This window comes from Myotis myotis, unplaced genomic scaffold (genome assembly GCF_014108235.1).
Source record: "Myotis myotis isolate mMyoMyo1 unplaced genomic scaffold, mMyoMyo1.p scaffold_m19_p_15, whole genome shotgun sequence".
NCBI lineage: Eukaryota > Metazoa > Chordata > Mammalia > Chiroptera > Vespertilionidae > Myotis > Myotis myotis.
This window is the reverse complement of record NW_023416319.1, coordinates 16398420-16422753: the sequence shown is the minus strand read 5'-3', so window position 1 is coordinate 16422753 and position 24334 is coordinate 16398420. Positions and strand designations below refer to the sequence as shown.

The following is a 24334-nucleotide window of genomic DNA, read 5'->3' as shown; positions in this document are numbered from 1 at the left end:
TAATGTTTGGGGGTTTCCATTTCCCCACCCTATCACCAGCACTGAATATTATCAGTATTCTTTATTTGTGCTAATTTGATGGGTGAAAACTGGTATTTTGTTGTTTTTATTTTCTTGAGGTTGAACATTTGAATTTATTCTCCTTTGCCTATTATTTTATTGAGTTTTTTGTTTTTCTTATCAGTTTGTAGGAGTTTTTTGTATAGTGGGGATACTAACCCATTGTCTATCACAGTATTGCAAGTATTTTCTCCCAATATAGCCCAATTATTTTATCCAGTCTTTTGTTTATCTCTGAATTTGTTTATGGTGTCTCTTTTGAATTTCTTTTAGTTGGTCTTGTCACTCAGGATCCTGAATTTCTTTTCCCCTATTGACAGCCCATATGCAAGGGTAAGGAACATAGAAAACAGGCTGCTGTCTTTGATTCTAAGAAGACAAGAAAAGAGGAAGCTCAGACTGAAGCTAGCCAAAAAGAAAAATGGCCTTCAATTTAGGGCAAAAAAAAAAGTTTATCTTTTCTAGAAAGTTGGATTTGCTTAGCTGACATATTCAAGATCCTCAGCAGGAATCCTGGGTATCAGTTAGTTTCTGAATAGGCACACCAGCCTCTTCATGCACCCTAGTCCTAGCTTTATACTTTTCCTATGCAAATATCAGGCCCAGCTACTTCCAGCCTTGTCCTGAGCACCACCTGCAGGTCATCTCTCTTCACAGCCTCCAGCAACTGCCCTCTGTGTCTTTTCCCTGCTCTCCTGTTGATGTAACTCTCTCCCCTTCCTGGACTTGGCAGACAAGCTGGTCATTGGAGACCTCAAGCCAGCTGGTCATTGGAGTTTCCTGTGGTGGGAAAAGAAAATGCTGGAGGTGGTGATTGAGAAAAGGAGCAGGAAGGAGTGTATGAAAGCCAGAAGGCAAAAGAGCTGAAATTGGCAAATTTCCCTGTAGTCTGCTCCAGAGTGGCCAAGGAAGGACATTCTAAGGAATGGGTCCTGGGGAACACAAGGTCTGCTAAGTGAGTCCAAGCCGAACACTCGTTTGTTTAGGCTGCCTTTTTAGAAGACACTACCCCCTCAGTTCTGTGGCCCAAGACTTCTAGGATTATTTTAGGTCTTACTCCAAGGACCAGCTTTTTATTTGGCCCCACACAGCTGCCAGACCAGGATTTGTGCCATTGATTGCCTGCCTTACTGGTGGGCCAAATCTACTGTAGTTAAAGACCTGTCACTCTTACTACTTCATTCAAGCTCAGAGGATAAGGGCTACAAAAAGATCGATAAAGCCTGGCACAGTTAGTTGAGCATCATCCTGTGCACTGAAAAGTTGCCGGTTTGATTTCAAGTCAGGGCACATGCCTGGGTTGTGGGTTTGATCACCGTCGGAGAGCATACAAAAGGCAACCGATCGATAAATGTTTCTCTCTTTCTCTCTCTCTCTCTCCACCTCTTCACCTTCTCTCTAAAATCATTAAAAACATATTTTTTTAAAAAGAGTTTACACTACTTGAATAAGGGAGATTTCTGAAGGAGGAGAAGAAATGGGCCCCCAAGAGCCTTATGAGATGGGAGCAAGGCTGCCATTTACTGAGCTCTGAAACACCATGCGACCCTGAGAAGGACCTGGATTTTCTGTGCAAGGAAAGGTCCCTGATGGCCTGAAAAAGGACTGTCTGGAGGGCTGAGAGAGGATTCAGGCAAGGGCCTTGAGTGTAGAGGCATACCTCAGACATATTGTGGGTTCGGTTCCAGACCACTGCAATAAAGCAAATCATAATTGTTGCTGGTGAGGGGTCTTGCCTTCAGTTTCTACAAAACAACATCTGTGAAGTGAAATAAAATGAAACACAATAAGGCAAGGTATGCCTTCAGATTTTCTGTGTTGATTGGGAGAAACAAGGAGAGTTGAGGTGATAGAAGGAGCTGGTTTACCCCATATACCAGCGGTCCTCAAACTACGGCCCGCGGGCCACATGCAAATACAAATATTGTATTTGTTCCCGTTTTGTTTTTTTACTTCAAAATAAGATATGTGCAGTGTGCATAGGAATTTGTTCATAGTTTTTTTTTTTAAACTATAGTCCGGCCCTCCAACGGTCTGAGGGACAGTGAACTGGCCCCCTGTTTAAAAAGTTTGAGGACCCCTGCCATATACTATATATCATGAAATTGGCTTCCTTCTGCATGACCTCTAAAGTAGCCACTCCTGATGCTGAGTAAAGGCATGTTGTATGTAGGACAAAAGCAGTCTGACTAAGTGTCAGAGACTAACCAGGACAGAAAAGAAAGATGAAAACCACTTATAATTAATGAAAGTCTTCTGGCTCATTGTTGCAAGGGAAATGTTCTGGTTTCTTAGCCATCCCCTGAGCTTTAGGCTCAAGAACTCTGATAATTTCAGATAACAGGATAGAGAAAATGAATAAAACTTTCTTACAATTCCTACCACTTAAAAGTAGAAGGTGCTTCTGTATTACATCATGCTATCTCTAGAGCAACTTTTCTGTCAGTCACAAAATTTTGTCATGTCCCTACCCCTTTTTTTTCTACTTATGCTCCCCATTTAAGGACAATCCAGATAGTTCTCAGGACCCTTGTAGGCCTTGGGGGAGGCCATTTCTTTGGCTACTCCTAGTGGACATTTAACACATGAAAGGAACAGAATTTTCCCCTTGGTAACATTTGTGTTAGCTTCCAGTATGGTGCTGATTGACCTCTAGCTTTTCCCTTTATCTTATTCACAGTTGAAATTCTCCCTCTCTCTTATTCCCCAAGTAGCCAGCTCTCAGTCCTATTTAGTTTGTCCATTTTCTCTCCTAATGCCTGTTTAGTTAAGCTGGTAACAGGATTCTTGCTCTGTGTCATATTGTTTTAAGAATGAAACCAAATCAGGAAGAAGTCTGTGATTTGCTGTAATGTGGCACCCAGATATGAATATTAGTGGCAGTGACTGTCCATTTCCTCCCCTTATTTCCCTTCTCAGTGGCATCTGAACACAAAACTCCAAAAGCAACCAGAGAGGGATGTATTGAAGAAAACACATGAAAAAAGAAAGGCTTCAACCTTGGCATTCAAAGATTTTGCCCTACTCAGCCCTTACTCTGGGCCAACAACTCATATTACCTGTCCCTTTCTCTGTGAAATGAGTAGCTTTACACCAGTGATTCCCAAAGTGTGGTCCCCTAAGCAGCGGTGTTAACATCACCTGGGATCTTGTTAGTAACACAAATTCTCAGGCCTCGCTCTAGACCTGCTATATCAAAAATTCTGAGAGTGAGCCCAGCAATTTATATTTTTAACAAGCCCTCCAAATGATTTGACATATGCTTAAGTTTGAGAATCACTGTTTTACACAGTGGAGTTTGTGCTGAGGAGCTTGTTAAAGTCGTTTATAGGCTAAAATTCTCAGGTAGCCCAAGGAACCATGGATTAAGGAACTGAAGAGGAGAAAACCAAAGTCTCAAAGCAGTTCCTCGACAGGATGTCTTGTTTTTTCTCTCTCTTCTCCACATCATTTAATCTTCCCTTTTCACTGGACAGATCCCACTCATGAGGGCACAGCAGAGGGCATGGAGAATATGGCAGATGCTGTCACCCACGCCCGTTTTGTGGGCACGGATCCTGCCAGCGATGAGGTTGTCCTGATGAAAATCCTTCAGGTAAATGGAGGGGAAGAGCAGTTAGGCTAATGACCAGGAGCTGATGCCATTGGCTCTACTTACCCCAGTCTGCCAGTCTGCCGGCAGCATGAAGCTGTGTTTTGACTCCACTGGGGCTTAGGGAGCTACTTTGTTTCCAAACAAGCAGCTCGGGTACCCAAAGTAAAAGCTTTTTCTAAGGAAAATAATTAAAAGCTTTGAATGAATCGATATCAAATACCGGAAGCCCTTAATACGCTTGTATCTCTGGCAGCTTGTATCTGTGCCATCCATCTGTTGGGCTTGCAGGCTAGGGCTGGAAAGAGCTCTGAACTATGTCAGGGTCATACAGAGTAAAGACACAGTTTCTAAGACAAGATTCTGGGAGACCCCACTGCCAAACTGAAGCAAGATCAGCATTCTTGCATACCTCTGTTTTCACTCCGAGTGCTTCCATAGGAGACTAGAAGAACAAGAGGTAGCTTCTTTCCCCTCAGGTACACCCTTCTTCATCTTGCCTGCGTTGTTTATCACAGTATCTCCTCTTTCTTCCTGGTAGGTTTTGCGGACTCTCTTGCTGACCCCAGTGGGTGCCCACTTAACAAATGAATCTGTATGTGAGATTATGCAGTCTTGTTTCCGGATCTGCTTTGAAATGAGGCTCAGTGGTAAGTGCTTGAATATTGGGCCCTTCACCTTTCCTAGGGCCATTGTGAGTATGAATACAGGATGCTATCCCTGAACCCAGAGAGACAGAAAACTTGGGACTTCTCTATCACCTACCTTGTGGACCATAGGAGTCTAGAATTCTCTCTGTACTTGACTTGTTTGTTTTGCAGCTAGAGAAGAGAACTTAGCCCATTGTGCCAGAGCAAGAATTAGAATAGATCCCTGACTAACTCAGGCCAGGCACCAAATCTCCCTCCCCTGGGATTTCTGGGATTGACACCAGCCAAGATCCCTAAGAACACAATCATTGCACCCCTTTTTTTCCTGACTCAGTAGTGCCACCTAGTGGGCCAGTGAAGTTATGGCTACCGGCCTGAGCTGGATGGAGCTGGTTTTAATAAGTTTGGCATAATCCTTGGTAAACAAGGTTTGGAGGGGAGTCTGCTCTGAGAAGCCTCCTGATAATAGCACGGCAAGTAATGACACCTGTGTTATTTGTTTTTGCCTGTGCAGAGTTATTGAGAAAATCCGCAGAGCACACTCTCGTAGACATGGTGCAGCTGCTCTTCACAAGGTAAACCTGCTGCTGTTTGCTTCAGCCCTGCTGCCCAGGCCTCTTGAGCCTGCCTGCTTCTACACAGCCACTTCAGGGACCTGGCCAGTCCTACAGCCACATCAGAGGCCAATGGGATTATGGATGGGGGTACTTCTCTGGGCCCAGGGTTACCAATCAAGGGAGAAGGAGGAGGGAACTGGCTTGGCCTCAGGAGGAGGCAGGGGGATATTTGATCTAGGCTGACAGACCTCTTTCTGCTTCCCAGACTTGTGTCTGTGTACAGGTAGCAGCTGGGAAAGAGAACCCAGAGAGGAAGCCAAAGTCAAGGGAACCTAGAACAGGTTGCCGAGCTCCTAGAGCTCAGCCCCATTTCTGTGAGGAAGGACCAAGGCTAGCATGACCAATGATCCTGGTTTTCCCAGTTTATCCCAATTTTAGCATTGAAAGTCCCACATCCCCACAACTCCCTCAGTCTTAGGCAAACCAAGACTATTGGTTATCCTAGTCAAGGCCCTCAACTTAGGTCCTAGCAGGCCTTTTTATACTATGACTAGCTCTCTATTACCTGCACCTCCTTTCAATAGAATAGCTTTGAGAAGAGCTGAGGCAAGGGCTTTAAAGGCCCCCACCCTGCAGGGCATATTGATAATGGGATAGGTTATGCATATGTGGAGACAGGGGTAATACAGAAAATCAGTATAACTTCTACTTGATTTTGCTGTGAACCTAAAATTGTTCTAAAAAATAATCTTTTTTTTTAAGCCTCTTCCTGAGACTTTTTTTTGCTCTCAGATCTATAAATAATAATGCTTATTATCAGCAGACTAGATCTGCCCCTGGACTCTGCTTTAAAGAGTTTCTTACTCCTCTGGCTCCAATTTCCTGGTTTCAGAACTCAACCTGCCTTTTACTTCACATCCTATGCCATCTCCTGGGTTTTTTTTGTTCTTTTTTTTTTTATATATATTTTTTATTGATTTTTTACAGAGAGGAAGGGAGAGAGATAGTTAGAAACATCGATGAGAGAGAAACATCGATCAGCTGCCTCCTGCACACCCCCCACTGGGGATGTGCCCGCAACCAAGGTACATGCCCTTGACAGGAATCAAACCTGGGACCCTTGAGTCCACAGCCTGACGCTCTATCCACTGAGCCAAACCGGTCAGGACATCTCCTGGGGTTTTGATTGACTGCCCTCTCCCCATCTTGTGGTTTTCAGCAATACTTGCCAAGTGAAGGAGTAGGAGTCAGTTTAAGGATGAAAAGAGGCTCCACACTTAGTTACTTTGCCCTGATGTCTACCTTCTTTTTTAGAAAGTGTCTATATCATACATCCCCCAAATCCTGTGGCTCTTTGATGAAGCTCTGAAAAGGGTGAAATTAGCTTGCTTTCTTCTTAGCTATTCCCAAGAGACAGGCATGCTCTGTCCCAGAGCATCTTTGGGCTGTGGCTGGCATGGAGGGGAAAAATTGTTATTATTCCTAATGACAGTCCATGGAATTCTTTGTACTATAGGTTACCTCAGTTTAAAGAAGAACCCAAGAACTATGTGGGCACCAACATGAAGAAGGTATGACCTGCTGTCCCTCATCCAAACCTTGATCTCCCTGGATGGGAATTTTCCTGGATACCCTTGCTTAGCAAAAACATGCTTTTGCGTAGACAGATTTGTTTGTAAGCTAGAAATAGCTATCATAACTTTAGTGAGAAATGTATTCTTTCCCAGATACCTCTCCTTCCAACCTTTTCTTTCCAGCTTATCTTGTTTATCCTACTACATAAGCTGGTGAGCCAGTCCTTCCTAAAAAACTGGATGAAGCTCATCAGGTTGGGCTAAAAATATATGTTGGTAAAGGTGAAAGACCTACCATCCCCTCAGGGTTCAGCCTTGTCAGCAGGTTAGAAGGCCTAGAGAGTCTATGCCCCAAATCCCACTCTAATGCTAGATTAGACTGGGCTCATGCTTGTCATGATGAGATAAATCAAGCCTGACTCCAGATCAGAAGGTTCTCAAACTGGTAGAAGAGAATGGTGGCCAGAAGAATGGCCTCTTTCTATCTTGAATGGAAGCCCTGGACTTCACAGGCCTCTCATGAAGATTCTGCTTGCAGCCCTAAGAGGTTCTGTCTATGATGACCCTTGGCTGTTTGATGCATGCACCTGACCTTCCCCTCTCCCCTGCCATCTATCCCCATTCCTGCCCTGTGCCCTGTTGGCTTGTGTCTGAGTTTATTTCACTCTGTTTAAATCATTCGTTTGCCTGTCTTTCACAGATTTCTCCATGTCTCCTCAACAAACTGGAGCTAAGTAGTGGGGAGCAGACCAAAGCCCTGAACCAGTTAGAGAGGGTACTACTCTTTAAGAACCTCAAGGTCTCTCTCCCTCTCCCTCTCCTTTCTCCCCTTTATATTTATTTATTTAAATGCTTATTTTTTATACGTAATATGTGGGTCCCATTTCCATTGTTTAGAGCACAACTTACCCCTCCTTAGTAACACAGCATGGCTTTGGAAGAGTTGCATGTGTTTGTAGCTTTGCAGTATTGATAATTTTCCTTGGGCATCTAGTTGCCTGGAGGCAGAAGGAATCCTTAAACTGGTGATGTGTATCATATAGTGAGCCTAGATAGAGAACTTGGGTCCTGCTGACATATTGTGGGGAGGCTTAATATCTACCATTTCTAGGGGAACGCTGAGGGACCTCCAAGTAAAACCCTTTCCTCTTCTACTCTTTTTCTGTCTCACAGCTGGTATAGAGAACTTAAGCACAACCCTTGACTCTTATCTGGATACCTGAACTTGGTTTGGAAGGAAAGGGTAGTCCATCTAATTGGGGTCTTTTATTCATTTACTTTTTGTTACCATTAAAGAGGCTTTTCCAAGGTTTAAGACTAGATGGATGAAAAGGAGCCAGATGCAAGGATAGCCCAGGACACTGGGAGAACTTTGGGATCTGCAAAGATGCCCTCTATCCTTTAAAAGTCAAGATATATGGGAGCTTAGTGGAGAGGCCCAAGCTAAAGATTACTCTAATACCCATATCCCTCCCTTAAGAGGAAGAGGGAGAGAAGGAGGTATGAGCTCTCTAGGCTATCTATCACAATAGTGTGCATGCTAGCAATATGGTTTTGGACATCCAGGTCATTGAATATAAAAAGAAATGTGTGTGTGTGTGTGTGTGTGTGTGTGTGTGTGTGTGTGTGTGTACCTAGCTGGAGAGTCCATAGGCCTATTTTATTTTTTTTTTGCATGCATGCATGCATGCATGCATTGCCTCAAGTTCCATGTGTGTGCTTGCCTAATCTCAAGTTGCAGGTCTCTTCATTGGCTACCCAGTATTTTGCCATGATTATTAATTTAGGACCTACCATTTCTTTGTAAAGCTTATACTGTCCTTTGGTAATATAGAGTTATATGAATATGATGGTGAGGGTCCCATGAACATCTACTGCCCACCCCCTACCTTAGCACCTTAGGACAGGAAGCACGGCTATAATTTTTAAGGGCTGAGACATTTGTGAGAACTGGCAGCCTCTTTGTCCCTACTCTAGCCAGGAGGCAGAGAACACTCACTGAAATGATCAGGTTGGAGCTAGCTTTGCTTAGGATAGAGAAGGAAACAGGAAAAAGTGATCCTATTGTGGGAAGGAATATTAATGAGTGACTGGCTTCTCTGTGGAAGTAGGACTACCTAGAGTTCCTGAAATGGGTAGGAGGAGCTGCCTGGAGAGAAAGGATATCTTATAAAAGTAGATCCAGATGATAGTACTTTCTGGAGCTCAGTGACAATTGCAAACAAAGCCAGGAGGTTCTTACTTTCCCTCATTGATCTCTTGGGCTTCTTACCTGTCTTTATGTTTGGCTGGTTCTTACCTCCAGAACATTTTCCTCCCCTCCCATGAACTTGACCCAAATGAGCCTCCATGGTTTCTGGAGAGAGTATCGTATTTCCTGCTTAGCCACAGTGCTCAGAGTACTTGAAGCTCCATTCTAGGCATATGACTACAGGCATTTTGGAGATGGATAGACAGGAAGTGACCACGCAAAGCTATTGCTATGTTACTAAAAGCTAGGGGCAGAGCTCAGCTCCTAGACTTCTCTCTTTTATGGGTGAAGCTATGGGTAGGGAAGGAAGAATTATGTCGTTTCTAAGTAAAGGATCAGAAGTTATCCAGGTTCTGGAGAACTTGGGGAAAGTTGAAGAAGAGAGCCTATTCCCCAAATATCAGAAGGAATTGAACAGGCCAAGGATAATATAGATATATTCAGCCTTTAGAAAGAGTCGGGGAGGAAACGTACCTCTACTGTCTTTAGAGTCATTCTGATGGTTCTCGGAAGAGAATTGCTGTTGCCCAATTCAGGATGGTCCATCAGTGTAGGAACAGTTTGGTGTAACTCTGTAGGGGAACTGGTTTCAAATCCTAACTGAGAAGGCATCAGGACTAGGAAAACAAAATGGGCCTAAACAAAGTCACTGTGAACTTAAGGTGGAGAAAATGCATAAAAACTTATATCCTAGAATAGTCAATAGATGATAGAGATTTTCCTTTGTGACTAAAAGGAAGCTATAGGAAGAATAGAAATATAGCAAGAGAGAGGGAAATGGAATGGAGCAAGAGCCTAAGAAATCAGTAGCCTTACCATCTGAAAATATAAAATTGCATCTAGAAAGACCCCACAGTGAGAAGGACAGGAGGTCTCATCCTATATAATAATCCTATATAATAAAAGGCTACTACACAAATTGACCGAACGGTGGAACGACCAGTCGCTATGACATGCACTGACCACCAGGGGGCAGACACATGATGCAGGAGTTGCCCCCTGGTGGCTCAGCCAGAAGCCAGGCTCACGGCTGGCGAGCACAGCTGCAGTGGCAGGAGCCTCTCCCGCCTCCGCGGCAGCACTAAGGATGTCTGACTGCCGGCTTAGGCCCGCTCCTCTGGGGAGCGGACCTAAGCCATCAGTTGGACATCCCCCCAAGGGCTCCCAGACTGAGAGAGAGCGTAGGCCAGGCTGAGGGAAACCCCCCCCACCCCCCCACCCACACACACACACACACACTGCAGTGCATGAATGTCGTGCACCAGGCCTCTAGTTGATACATAAAAATTGGGAGTATGCCGAAACCGGTTTGGCTCAGTGGATAGAGCGTCGGCCTGCGGACTGAAAGGTCCCAGGTTCGATTCCGGTCAAGGGCATGTACCTGGGTTGCAGGCATATCCCCAGTAGGAGATGTGCAGGAGGCAGCTGATCGATGTTTCTCTCTCATCGATGTTTCTAACTCTCTATCTCTCTCTCTTCCTCTCTGTAAAAAATCAATAAAATATATTTAAAAAAAAAAAAAAAAAAAAATTGGGAGTAGCAGAGAGCAGAGCAACAGCATGACATGACCCTAGATCCGCCGTGGGCAAACTACGGCCCGCAGGCCGGATCCGGCCCGTTTGAAATGAATAAAACTAAAAAAAAAAAAAAAAGACCATACCCTTTTATGTAATGATGTTTACTTTGAATTTATATTAGTTCACACAAACACTCCATCCATGCTTTTGTTCCGGCCCTCCGGTCCAGTTTAAGAACCCATTGTGGCCCTCGAGTCAAAAAGTTTGCCCACCCCTGCCCTAGATCCTTAATTCCACAAACCAATTGAGATGTCCCTCTTTCTTAACTCCAAGGAATGAGCCTTTGACCAGTTTGATGCAGAAATTCCATACAGTGAGGGGTATGGCCCAGTTCATGAAGCAACAGAACAGCTAAGAGTCTGGCTGGGGGGGACCCTTTCCCCCTCCCCACGTCGGAGTTTGTACTTGTTCTTCAATAAATCTCCACCTTTGCTATATTAAAAAAAAAAAAAAAAAGAGTCTGGCTGGGAAGGAGTAGGCTCTCATAATTGGATAAGAACTAGGAATAGGCAACTTCTGCAGGTAGTTAAGGAGGAAAGCCCAAGAGTCTAGGACCTGTAGATGTAAAGCTCCAAGCAAAAGAGTCCCTGCCCTTATCCTTCCTGCAGGAGGGTTGGGCACCATCTAGGTCTCAGGATTGCCACCCAGGACTCAGGGAAGCAAGTGATGTGTGAGAGCTGGGCCCTATCAATGACCAACCTAAAAGTAGAATGTAACCTTCCACATGGAGGCTGTCAGGCTCACTTGCAAAGTGCCCAGTGTAGAAGCCAGGCTAGAGGAGCAGGAACGTACTCTGATGGTATAGATTCTTCCTTTGGCACAGATACAGGGTATAGGCTTTTTCTAGGAACAAGTAGAACCAAGAGAAGGGAGATTTTAGGGATAAAGTTTTAGTTTGAATACCAGTGCTAATGAGGTGTGATATTTCCAGCTGAAAATGAGAGCAGGAGGCATGAGTGATTCATCCAAGTGGAAAAAACAGAAGAGATCCCCCCGGCCCCCACGCCATATGACCAAAGTTATACCAGGTTCAGAGCTACCCATCTCCAATGGAACCACCTTATCCTCTAACTTCACTGGTGAGTGCCCTGGGTTGCTTCTTCTGATTAAAATAGAGAGTGGAAGAGAGGGAGGAGGTTGGGGGGGCGGTGGAGAGAGAAACATCAACTGGTAAGACACATCATCTGGTTGCCTCCCATACCTACCCGGGCCAGGACCAGGGATCCAACCAAGGTATGTACCCTTGACTGGAAATTGAACCCCATGACCCTTTGGTCTGTGGGCTGACACTCTAATCACTGAGCAAAACAGGCAGGGCTCTGGCTCTGGCTCTCTCTCTCTCTCTCTCTCTCTCTCTCTCTCTCTCTCTCTCTCTCTCTCTCTCAGGGATTTTGACATTGAAGACCAGCCAACTGAAGGGCTTTGGTTTCTTTCTGCTGAGAGCAAAAATGGGAAACTCCAGGTCAAGAACAGACAGTGACCATTTAGAAATTCATCAGTGACTTAAGTTTGTTCTCCTTCCAGGGGAACTCTGACTACTGTAGAGATCAGTGTATACAGAGATTAGTATGCAGTCTAAGAACAGTTCTGGTACCATAAAGGTAACAGCTCTGGTACCATAAAGGTACCAGTTTGGTACCATACTTCCCACAGAGTGTCTCTTCTTTAAGCCTCACTTACTTTGCTTGGCAGGTGGCATGCCCTTCATTGATGTGCCCACTCCTATCTCCTCTGCAAGTTCAGAAGCTGCCTCAGCAGTGGTCAGCCCCTCTACAGACAGTGGCCTGGAGTTCTCCTCCCAGACCACTTCTAAGGAGGACCTCACTGACCTGGAGCAACCTGGCTCTTCAGGGTACAGCACAGCTACAGAGCCTGGCAGCAGTGAGCTAGGGGTTCCTGAGCAGCCTGACTCCCAGGTATGGCTTTCATTTCTAAAGGCCCCTCTCCAGACTTCCACTATGGAAATTAGCTTGATCCTTTAGATCCTTTATCCAGGCGTTGGCTAAAAAGATGGTTGGGGTAGGGTGGGTTCTTCCCTGTTTCCTAGAATTAGCTGTGCTGCCTAAAAAACCTACGATATGACTCACTGTGAGAGTTAGCTCATGGGATTTATCAAGTTATGCATACAGATAGGAAGTACTTGGCAAAGATGAGGGAGCTGCCTGTGGCTTTTTCTGGAAGATAATGATCTAAATCTCAAGCCTATAAGAGCCTCTATTGCTTCTAGAGTTCGAATCATTATAGGTCAATGATTCCTCAGGACATGTTTTCTGAGTCCATATTCCTTCCATTGATTCATAGCCCACTAAGCTGGCCCTACACCTGAAATCCATTAGACACACTTGGATGACAGATATTTCAGGAAAGTAAGTTCAGAGTTGCTCTTGCTTCATCCCTCTTCTCTATCCCCCTGCTACTGGTCCCAGCAGGAAGGGGCCCATGTGGAAAAGGCTCAGTCAGTGTCAGTGGAATCTATCCCTGAAGTGTTAGAAGAATGCACATCCCCTGTTGACCACTCTGATTCTGCCTCTGTACATGACATGGATTACGTCAATCCCCGAGGTGTGCGCTTTACACAGTCCTCCCAGAAAGAAGGTGAGTACCCTTAGGTAGGCTCTGCCTGTTCACCTCCCCCATCCAATCCACTAAGCTGCCTGAGCCTAGACTGTCTTGGACATGTAGCATCTGCTAGTTCAAGCTCTAGTCAGGAAATGGAATCAAGTCAGAGGGCTGTTGGCATGGATGGAGCCCTTCCCTAACTTATAGAGAGAGGGGCTTTGGTGGACAATAAGAAGTGAGAGGGAAGAATAGAAAGCTTGGGACTTTTTTTTTAATATATTTTTATTGATTTCTGAGAGAAAGGGAGAGGGAGGGAGAGAGAGAAACATGATTGATAAGAGAGAACCATTGATTGGCTGCCTCCTGCACACCCCCTGCTGGGAATCAAGTCCGTAACCCCAGCATGTGCCCTTGACTGGAATAGAATTAGGGACCCTTCAGGTCGCAGGCCAATGCTCTATCCACTGAGCTAAACCAGCTAGGGCGCTTGGGACTTTTAATAGAAAAGTAGGATCATCAGTTCTGACTCCCTTCAATAAATAAGTAGGCTCCTTACTTCCCCAGAAGAAAACAATTTTTTTTTTCCTTGAAGTCACTAATCTGAAATTGCCTTGTAAAATGCAGGGCAAGTTAGGCCAAGCTATCAAGACAGTTGTTTCTTGGGAGTCCCACTTCCCTCCTGGCCTTCTCCCAGGTACAGCTTTGGTCCCCTATGGTCTTCCCTGCATCCGAGAGCTCTTCCGCTTCCTCATCTCCCTCACCAATCCACATGACCGACACAACTCCGAGGTTATGATCCACATGGGACTGCATTTGCTGACAGTGGCTCTTGAGTCAGCCCCTGTAGCCCAGTGCCAAACCCTCTTGGGCCTCATTAAGGATGAGATGTGCCGCCACTTATTCCAGGTAAGACTGGATTTCTAGAGGGGCTCACAGCTACTGGTTGTTTTTCAAGGTCTCTCATGGAGTTAGGGAAGCACAGGGAGGTTTGACTGATTCATGATAGGACCCAGAAAAGAACCTCCCTCCCCATTTGGCCAGTAGACATGGTCAAGATGACTGTTAATTTCTGGGGACTCTGGAAGCCAAAGGGAAATATAGGAATGACTAGATATAGAATCCCCTCAGAGCACAACCTTATTGAAAACTTCACTGTTTGCTCTCCTGCTTTTTTCTTGGTTGAACCATAGTTAGGTTCAGAAACCTAATGCCTACCCTACTCTGATCTCCAGCTACTCAGCATAGAGCGAATGAACCTTTATGCTGCTTCCCTGCGGGTGTGCTTCCTACTGTTTGAGAGCATGAGGGAGCACCTCAAGTTCCAATTGGAGGTGAGTTTCTCAACCTTGAAAGATGAAAAGTAGGAAGATGCATCATCAGTGCAGCTAACTCTGTCATGGGTGAGATTTTGGGGCTTCTGTAGGAGCGTGCTTCTAGCCTCTCTAGTTTGGTTTATTGGTTGGCCTCTTTAGTGGAGAAATCAAAAGGAACCTAGAGAAAATGGGCTGACGATAAAATGGGAGAACCCAAATATGAGGACTAGCAGGTACCCTCACCATGAGTTGGTCTACCCTTCTGCCTAGCAGCCCCTCTGCAACACAGCCAGGCAAGTCAAGCCAGCTTAGCCACCAAATTGCAAGAAGGACCTCTGAATAGGACAGGCAGCTCACATCGCACAAAAAGGGCAACAGGCGACTTGTTCGGATCAGGCATGAGCTAGAGAATCAGGCCTTATCCCCAAACATGGAGGCCAAAGAGGGGATGTATTTAGGGAATGGAATAGCTATAAGTATCTATTTTTTTAGGGGTCTTTTTATTTAATTTATTGGGGTAACACTGGTTAACAAAATGATACAGGTTTCAGGTGCACAATTCCACAACACATCATCTGTACACTGTATTGTGTGTTCACCATATAAGTGTCTCTTAATGCATGCCTCCTGACAGGGCTTTTGCTTCCTGTTTAATATTTTTTCTGTCCAATTTTTTTCTTCCTATTTTGAATTCTTTCCCCACGCAAATGGCAATTATTGGGTTATTGCCAGATGTACATCAAAAAGCTCATGGAGATCATCACTATGGAGAACCCTAAGATGCCTTATGAGATGAAGGAGATGGCACTGGAGGCCATTGTGCAGCTCTGGCACATCCCCAGCTTTGTCACTGAGCTCTATATCAACTATGATTGTGACTACTACTGTTCCAACCTCTTTGAAGACCTCACCAAGCTGCTGTCCAAGGTGCTGAGCATTATCACTGGCTTCTAGAAAGAAGGCTATATTAAGGAAATCTCTCTGGTGGTAGTAAGAAAGCTACATACAGGGAGGGAAACATTTGAGAATTGGGGAACAGGAAGAAGAAAGGCATTTCAATGTAGAAGTTATAGGAAGTTTGGGATTTTTGGAAAAGAATCAGTTAAGTGTAAAGTATTCTAAGCTCAAGTCTACTGGATCTATTTACTTTCCAGAATGCCTTTCCTGTGTCTGGTCAGCTTTATACAACACATCTACTGTCTCTTGATGCCCTGTTGACAGTGATTGACAGCACTGAAGCCCACTGCCAGGCTAAAGTCCTCAACAACCTTACCCAGCAAGAGAAGAAAGAAGCTGCCAGACTTAGCTATGAGGCAGTAGACGGTACCCGAGAAGTCAGCAATAGTAAGAGGCATTTCTTACTTCGAGGATCTCAGGGTTCTATGCTTATCTCTTCTCTACTCTGAATTCTTTTCTTGCTCTTATATCACTTCCTCTGGGGTACTCCATATTCTGTGTTTTTGAGATTTGGTGGTTTGAATCACAGGCCAAGCAAGCAGATTAGCAGACTTTACACTTTCTTCTCCACACTTTGGCTTTTTTACAGAATTATTTATGAAGAGAAAATAAAATATAGATGAAAGGATATAGCACTTCTGTCCCTAAAAGTTCCAGGTCCTACCTTCCCTCACCCCCAGTATCTCCCTCCACTCTAATGAATCTTCTCAAACTTCCCCTTGAGATTGAGGTTGCAGAAGATCAAGGAAAGTGACTGGTTAATTTCTTTATTAAATTCTATAATCTAATGCTTGGCCGACCTGGGATAGTGACTGTTTGTTTGAGCTTGTGTTTGTCCTGTTCAAGGCTGGCAACCTATGTGGGAGAATGCAGGTCTCCTTGGCCAAGGACTCAGCTTCTCCTGCAGCTTTACTTACTCCATAAGTCTTCACTTACCTTCTTCTCTCTTACCAGCTGAGAGAGCAGCCAGCGATGGGAAAGCTGTAGGCATGGCCCCAGACATCCTAGGCCTGCATCTTCCAGGTGGAGGGCGGCTGCCAGCAGAACATGGGAAGCCAGGATGCAATGATCTGGAGGAAGCTGGTGACTCTGGGGGTGGGTACTGGGTGTCTGTAATCCTAAGCCCAATTAACTGGGGTTCCTGGTGGAGAGCAGAGGTGGGGAAACAGAGACACCCTACGGTAGTACCTGAGTGAACCTTAGCTGTTTACCATGCCTTCAAACCCAGAGAGAGGAAAGAAGACATATGGAGCCCTAGAAGATAGAACCTCTAAGGAAGTGGGAAATGGATGAAGACAAGAAAATTTCTGAGGCATTCTTTTTCACTGTAGAATGTATCAGCAATTTCCAAAAGTCACTTCCTGGTAAAAGAGGTCTTAATGGGTTTTTCCCGCTCTTCCTCCCATTCCTAGCTGACAAAAAGTTTACCCGGAAGCCACCTCGATTTTCCTGTCTCCTGCCAGATCCACGGGAACTGATTGAAATTAAAAACAAAAAGAAGGTACATACAGATGTATCCAGAGCCCAGCTTCTACCCACTTCTGTCTGAGTGTTCTTTGTAGGGTTTCTATCCCAGAAGATGAGGGACAGTCTGGCAGCTCATTGTACAATTTCCTAAGGCTAATCTGGACTTGTTGGTACTTCAGCAATCTCCAGTTTCCTTTCAAGTCCTTCCCTTACTCCAAAGCCATGTAGTTAGTCATGCCTACCATGGACAATTGCTGTTCTGAGAGTCAAGTGTTACTGGTGGTCACAAGAGCCCTGGTAGCAAGTTCAAATAACTGTGTGTTAAGAAAGGGTTCTGTTTAACCCTTTCTTCCTCTTATTGCTAGCCTAAATGACTTTGGTTTATGTGTGCCCTTGATTGCAGGGCTGTGAGTAGACAGACAAAAGGTTAAGTTATCATAGTTAGTTCACCTTTTCCTTCAAACCTCAGGGCCTCAAGAGCTAGAAAATCAAAGAAAGATGGGGAAATCAAGCTAGGCTATAAACAAGATGCTGCCCATAAACAGATGCCAGGGATGGCTGTAAAACTGTAGAAAAGAAACCCTTCTCTACTCACTTCTACTTTTTTCATGATCCTATAGATGGAGTAGGCTATGAGCTGTCCTATGCATCTTAAGCACTAACGAAAGGATTGAAAAGGAGCTCTTCAGCCAGCTCTGATAAGACATGAAGACTGAGGAAAGCTAGGGCCAGAACGATCAGCCTTAGCCCTAGAGTCACTTAGAACCACATTTTAGGAGACTGTTAGGTAACAAGCTGTGGACTATGATGAATTCCAGCCTGGCCTTATCTGGTTAAGGGAAGAGCAGTTTCTAATACCTCTAGTATTTTTTCTCCAGCTTCTGATCACTGGCACAGAGCAATTCAACCAGAAACCAAAGAAGGGAATCCAGTTTCTACAGGAGAAAGGCCTCCTCACCATCCCAATGGACAATACAGAGGTAGCCCAATGGCTTCGAGAAAACCCTCGGTTGGACAAGAAGATGATTGGAGAGTTTGTGAGTGACCGCAAAAACATTGACCTCTTGGAGAGTTTTGTGAGGTGAGGAAGCTGCAAGAAATATGGGACATAGTTGGTGATCATTTGGAGAGACAGCATCCTTCCCTAAAAGCAGTCTCCATTAGTTTCTGTTAGTGACCCAGGTCACACACTCTTCCTCTTTCCATCACTTTTATCTGTTAAATCTAAAAGAGCAAGATAGCTTTGGGAGCTAGGATGGAGCAGGGTCCCTGAACACAGGATAGGTTCTGGGCCCCAGGGGATGAGATTTCTAAGAAAGGCAAGAATGCGTTGATATGAAAAATACTAAGGTTAGGAGTTGTCAAATGCTGGTCTGTGTTAGAAATGGCCAGGACATGCCTTCTCTTTGCTAGCACCCTCAGCCTGTTCTTTTCCAGTAGGAGAAGGTTAGAAGAACTGTAGCTAATAGAGAACCTAACATTTGTAGCTTACATATCTTCAGCATCTTCATCCTTCTTCCTCTCCCTATAGCACCTTCAGCTTTCAGGGTCTTAGACTGGATGAAGCTCTTCGCCTCTACCTGGAAGCCTTCCGCTTGCCTGGGGAAGCACCAGTCATCCAGAGGTTGCTGGAGGCATTCACAGAGCATTGGAGGGTGAGTTTGAGTGGCAGAGGCTAAGCCTAACCTCCCAAGTTAATTTGACTGAAGGTTTCTATGGTTCCAACTGAGGGACACAGCTAGTCTCCTAAGAAGGCTGAGAGCATCATCACTGGAAAGTGAGCTTTCCAGTCTAACTTCTGTTTAAGGAGTTGGCAAGAGATTGGCCACTTTCTGGGTGGTACCTCCCCTCTGTGTCAGCATTGATCCAGTGGGTTGGTGCTGAGGGTTTAATGGGCCGGAGAAGGGCATTGACACAGGTGGGGTCTTTGCTTTTTCAGAATTGTAATGGCTCCCCATTTGCCAATAGTGATGCCTGCTTTGCCCTGGCCTATGCTGTCATCATGCTTAATACTGACCAGCACAACCACAATGTTCGTAAACAGAATGCACCCATGACCCTGGAGGTAAGCTTGAATCCCAGCCAAGGCAGAGAAGATCCAGCAAGCTTTGGAGAAAGCAGAAATGATGTGGATGTCCAGTGGGCACGGTCAACAGGGTTCTGGAAATCAGGGAAGGCTGGCCAATCCAGAGGAGGAACTGGGGTGGGGCAGTGGGTTCTTTCACTTACTGTTTCCTAAGTCCTATTTATCACAGACCCAGGGGTTCCTTGGGTGGGGCTTCAGCATTGACATTAGGGGCAAAGCTTCTTGGTCTGTCTCTAGGAGTTTCGCAAAAACCTAAAAGGTGTGAATGGAGGGAAGGACTTTGAACAAGACATCCTGGAAGATATGTACCATGCCATCAAGTGAGTATGTATGAAGGATGATGTAGCATCTCTCATAAGTAGAAGAACACTGCTCCCTTTTCCAGATTTTAGAGTCATATCAGGCTGCAATAACTCAAATGCCCTGGATTTAGCCTTAGGACTTACAGTAGCTGGGCAAACCCTCTCTCCAGACTCTTTTCTTCCTTAAAGAAACCTGAACAATATTGGGACTAGTACTTTAAGCCAGGCTCCAAACTGTCCCTGCTAAGTGGAGTGTCATGATCCCATTTCCTGAACCCAGAGCAGCTGACTTTTCCTGTCTAGTTGCATGTAGAAAGAAATTATTTTTGATCAGAGGTCAGAGATGGGACACTTAGTTCTTTACTACAAATCAGAAAAGGTAGAATTGTTTATCTTACTATAAAACTAAAGGCCTCACTTAGAGACAGGTCCTTGAGAATTACGGCACACCTCTTTCTTTCTCCCTGGTGAGTGGGAAGCCAACCACTGAACTTCAATTTTGATGGCCTCTCATTTGTGGATAAGGGTTAAAGTCCCTTATCCTAGTTTGGGAGCAGTCAGGTTTATAGCAGTGCACCTACTCATTCTCTTACTTCCTGATAGGAATGAAGAAATTGTGATGCCCGAGGAGCAGACAGGCTTGGTTCGGGAGAACTACGTATGGAATGTACTGCTTCATCGAGGTGCCACCCCAGAGGGCATATTCCTACGTGTGCCTGCTGGTAGCTACGATCTTGACCTCTTCACCATGACGTGGGGCCCCACTATTGCTGCTCTCTCTTACGTCTTTGACAAAAGCCTTGAGGAGACAATCATCCAGAAAGCCATCTCAGGCTTCAGGTAACTCACCTTTAGCCTTAGTACTGACCTCTTAACCACCTCTCTGAGCTAACATGGTTGCCTCCATACCTCTTTGAATTCTACTCTTATTTTCTTTAGAGTTGGTTCTTCCTGAGTTTTTGGAGGGAGGCCGAAGCTTGGGAAAGCTCACTCTTTTTTTTTTAATACTCTTTATTGTTGAAAGTATTACATAGGTCCCCTTCCCCCCGCCCCCATGGACTTCTTCTAGCCCAGCAGTTCTCAACCTATGGGTCACGACCCCTTTGGGGGTTGAACGACCCTTTCACAGGGGTCGCCTAAAACCATCGGAAAACACATATATAATTACATATTGTTTTTGTGATTAATCACTATGCTTTAATTATGTTCAATTTATAAAAATGAAATTGGGGGTCACCACAACATGAGGAACTGTATTAAAGGGTCGAGGCATTAGGAAGGTTGAGAACCACTGTAATCTAGCCCATCCCCACCCCCTACCCCAGGCCTTCACCACCCTATTGCCTTTGTCCATGGCTTATGCATATATTCATACAAGTTCTTTGGTTGATCTCAGGAAAACTCACTCTTAAACAGACTTAAGAGTAAAAGGTTTCTTCCTGGGACTGATTGGGGAAGAATCCCAAGCAGTCCTCCTCAGGGAGTTGGAAGGGCTGCCCGGCCTTCCAGTAACTGTTTCTGGGATGGGGGTGACATTACAGGAAGTGTGCCATGATCTCCGCTCACTATGGCCTCAGCGATGTGTTTGACAATCTCATCATCTCTTTGTGCAAATTCACAGCTCTCAGTAGTGAGGTGAGTGTGTGTGTGTGTTGGGGCGAGGGGGGGGGGGGGATATGTACCTAGAGTTCCAAAGGAGAACCTCTTTTAGCCATGGATTACTTTTATCTTCAGAGATGATTCCCTCAGCATATTTCTTCACCTCCCACTTGATTACAATAGAGCTTAAGCTATTTCTTCCTTGCACACCCTAGAATGAGAATAGCATCACTCATGTAACTGGGGATAGGAAAGGATATGCAGTAGTAGGGAAGGCCTTATTCAGGTGAGCCCTTCCTACTAGTATTGGGGATTGAAGCAGAGCCAGCAGAAGGACCCTTGAGGTACCATAGATTGAGGCCTAAGAGGTTCTCTTTTTCCAGGCCCTACGCTTCTTCCCATCTTGTTTTCCAGTCTATTGAGAACCTGCCCAGTGTGTTCGGAAGCAACCCTAAAGCCCACATTGCAGCCAAGACAGTATTCCATTTGGCCCATCGTCATGGCGACATCCTTCGAGAGGGCTGGAAAAATATCATGGAGGCCATGCTACAGCTCTTCCGAGCCCAGCTGCTGCCCAAGGCTATGGTGGAGGTAATTCTTGGTAGGAGACTAATCAGTAGTAACAAGGCAAGCCCTAGCTGGTTTGGCTCAGTGGATAGATCGTAGACCTGTAGACTGAAAGGTCCCAGGTTTGATTCCAATTCAAGGGCACATGCCCAGGTTGTGGGCTCGATCCCCAGAAGGTGGCGTGCAAGAGGCAGCCAATCAGTGATTCTCTCTCTTCACTGATGTTTCTATCTCTCTCTACCTCACCCTTCCTCTCTGGAATTTAAAAAAAAAAAAAAATTAGTAAAAAGGCAAGAGCTCCAAGCATATATGCTACTAGTATATAGAACTGGTTGAGAGTATCACTGGGCCTGATGCCTGCTGAAGCTTACCAGGAATACCTCAAATGTAAGACCACAGGTCTTGATTGGGGGCCCAGCTGTCAAGGAAGACTGGTAGAAGTCATTGCCATTCACCATATGGTGGGGGCCCAATCAATAGTGTAGAGCAGAGAGCTACAAGAAGAAAGCCAGAGAACTTTGCATGGGGGAGCAAGAAATGCAAAGGACATGTAGAAAGAAATTATTTTTGACCTGCTTTCCCAGGTAGAAGATTTTGTGGATCCCAATGGCAAGATCTCTCTACTACGGGAGGAGATACCATCGAACCGGTAAGGGCAGATCAGAGGCTAAAGGCCTTGGGGAGAGAGAATGTGACTTTGGAGCTCACCAGGGTTTATACTGTTTCTACAGAGGAGAGTCGACAGTGCTGAGCTTTGTGAGCTGGCTGACACTAAGTGGTACTGAGCAGTCTAGCGTGCGGGGCCCATCCACTGAGAACCAGGAGGCTAAGAGAGTGGCCTTAGAGTGTATCAAGGTAACTGCCTGCCTACCCCTGGACCCCTCCCCACTGGACTGTGAACTGAAGAATAGAATCATTGAGAGCTTGTGACCAGAACTGACTCCTGCTCTCTCTCTGGCTCTTAAGAAAGTTCACTTTCCTCTACCCCTTGTCACTGACACCTTCCTTTTCTCTTGTGCCCCCTGTAGCAATGTGACCCAGAAAAGATGATCACAGAAAGCAAGTTTCTCCAGCTGGAGTCACTGCAGGAGCTCATGAAGGTACAGAATGAAGAGGAAAGAAAAGGAAGGGCTGGCTGAATCTGGGAGGGGAGACAGGGGCAGTGGTGTAAAGTCAATTTCTGTCAGGGCAGGGCAGTGGCTGCCTACTTTTCTGCTGTTGTTCTGTTCTAGGCTCTCGTCTCAGTGACACCAGATGAAGAGACATATGATGAGGAGGATGCTGCTTTCTGCCTGGAGATGCTGTTGAGGATTGTGCTAGAGAACAGGTAGAAGGCCTCTTTAGGCAGGCCTCACATTGAGCTTATTCCAAAGGGATGGAAGCCTAGAGCCATCTTGCTGAGTGGGCTCTAGGGGCAAGAAGCACGTGAAGCTATAGGCAGTGGAGGAGAAGCTTGCCCGTTATTCCTGTCTGCTCAGCGTATAATACCAGTGAGCCCTGAAAGGCCTAGCCTGAATCAGAAAGGGAGGCTTATTGCCTACTGACCTCTCTAGCTGAGACTATCCCCATCTCTTATGTTCCTAAGGGACCGAGTGGGCTGTGTGTGGCAGACTGTTCGAGACCATCTATATCACCTATGTGTCCAGGCACAGGATTTCTGCTTTCTTGTGGATCGGGCAGTGGTGGGGCTACTGCGCCTGGCCATTCGGCTACTCCGGAGAGAAGAGATAAGCGGCCAGGTAAGCAGAGTACAGCTGGGAAGGCAGGAAGGTATACAAGGGACTAAAGTCACAATGTTAGTTGTGGGTATGGTCTGAGACAGAGTACAGTTAGTGCCCCATAGAATGAGCCCACTGACCAACTTGGGGCTGGGGGAATCTAACAGGTGGCAGTGGGGATAAGTCTAGAACACCCTCAGGTATGAAGCTGATATTCAGCGCCTCTGCTGACTCCTATAAATCAGCTCTGAGGGGCAGATGGCTGCTGCTTTGTGGCAGTCCCAGCCCTATATCTGGTTTCCTCTAATGCTTTGGACCCTCCTGAGATCTCTTGGCCCAACTATTAAAGACAAGCAGCATAGAACTAATAAGTGAGTTTAGCAAGGTCCCAGGATATAAAATGAACACCCAAAATGAATCACATTTCTATATACAGTACTGACAATGAACATATGGAACTTAAAAAAAAATACCCATTTACAAGTGCTCCCCCAAAAAAGAAATACTTAGATATATACCTAATAAAACATGTATAGGATCTGTATGCTGAAAATTACAAAATATTAAATCCAAGAAGACCTAAATAAATGAAGGAACATATCATGTTCATGGATTAGAAGACTCTACGTAGTAACGATGTCAATTCTCCCCAAATTGATCTATAAGTTTAATGCAACTCCTATGAAAATGCCAGCAGGAGTTTTTGTAGACATAGACAAACTTATTCTAAAATTTAGCCCTAGCTGGTTTGGCTCAGTGGATAAAGTGCCTGCCTGGGAACTGAAGGGTCCCCGGTTTGATTACAATCAAGGGCACATGCCCAGGCTGTGGGCTTGATCCCCAGTAGGGGGCGTGCAGGAGGCAGCCAATCAATGATTCTCTCTCATCATTGATGTTTCTATCTCTCTCTCCCTCTCCCTTCCTCTGAAATCAATAAATGTATATTTAAATAAATAAATAAAATTTAGATGGAAAAGCACAGGCCTTAGAATAGCCAAATCTCTTGAGAAAGAAGAAAGTAATATTAAGGCTTACTGTGTTGCCATAGTAATCAAAACTGTGTGGTATTGGCAGAGGGATAGACACCCCTCTACCAATGGAACAGAAGAGAGAACTCAGAAATAGACCCACACAAAGATGCTCAACTAATTTTTTGGAAAAGGTACAAAACCAATTAAAAAAAAAAAAACCAATGGGGGAAGGATAACTTTTTCAATTGCCAAAGCAATTGAAATCCATAGTGGAGAAGCTTCATATCTTATACAAAAATTAACTCAAAATAGATCAAAGATTTAAATGTAAAATATCAAACCTTTAGGGAGAAACATAAGTGGATATCTTCAGGAGCTAGGCAAAGAGTTCTTAGTCTTAACACCAAAAGAAAAACCCATAAAAGGAAAAAATGATAAATTAGATTTTATCAATACTAAAAAGTTGTCTATGATAGCCCTGTGAAAAGGATGAAAAAACAAGGAACATATGTTTGCAAATCACATATTAAAGTT

General features: G+C 45.0%; 1 protein-coding gene across 15 annotated transcripts in view; it reads left to right on the top strand.

Moving 5' to 3' along the window:
* Positions 1-24334, top strand: part of GBF1 (golgi brefeldin A resistant guanine nucleotide exchange factor 1) — a 126072-nt gene that overhangs the window by 93934 nt on the left and 7804 nt on the right. For 7 of the 15 annotated variants that reach the window (XM_036336179.1, XM_036336180.1, XM_036336181.1 and 4 more), the window contains 26 exons: positions 3537-3655; positions 4194-4302; positions 4817-4877; positions 6376-6430; positions 7134-7232; positions 11193-11340; positions 11954-12177; positions 12688-12856; positions 13515-13726; positions 14053-14151; positions 14866-15060; positions 15288-15477; positions 16045-16185; positions 16503-16591; positions 17436-17638; positions 18089-18212; positions 18497-18622; positions 18881-18963; positions 19549-19785; positions 20487-20580; positions 20959-21135; positions 21696-21760; positions 21843-21966; positions 22140-22211; positions 22344-22438; positions 22697-22850. In XM_036336179.1, the coding sequence (XP_036192072.1) occupies positions 3537-3655; positions 4194-4302; positions 4817-4877; positions 6376-6430; positions 7134-7232; positions 11193-11340; positions 11954-12177; positions 12688-12856; positions 13515-13726; positions 14053-14151; positions 14866-15060; positions 15288-15477; positions 16045-16185; positions 16503-16591; positions 17436-17638; positions 18089-18212; positions 18497-18622; positions 18881-18963; positions 19549-19785; positions 20487-20580; positions 20959-21135; positions 21696-21760; positions 21843-21966; positions 22140-22211; positions 22344-22438; positions 22697-22850 (3464 nt within the window). Of the gene's footprint in view, positions 1-3536; positions 3656-4193; positions 4303-4816; positions 4878-6375; positions 6431-7133; positions 7233-11192; positions 11341-11953; positions 12178-12687; positions 12857-13514; positions 13727-14052; positions 14152-14865; positions 15061-15287; positions 15478-16044; positions 16186-16502; positions 16592-17435; positions 17639-18088; positions 18213-18496; positions 18623-18880; positions 18964-19548; positions 19786-20486; positions 20581-20958; positions 21136-21695; positions 21761-21842; positions 21967-22139; positions 22212-22343; positions 22439-22696; positions 22851-24334 lie in introns of those variants that run through there. The other 8 variants (XM_036336187.1, XM_036336185.1, XM_036336186.1 and 5 more) reach the window with 6 other exon arrangements.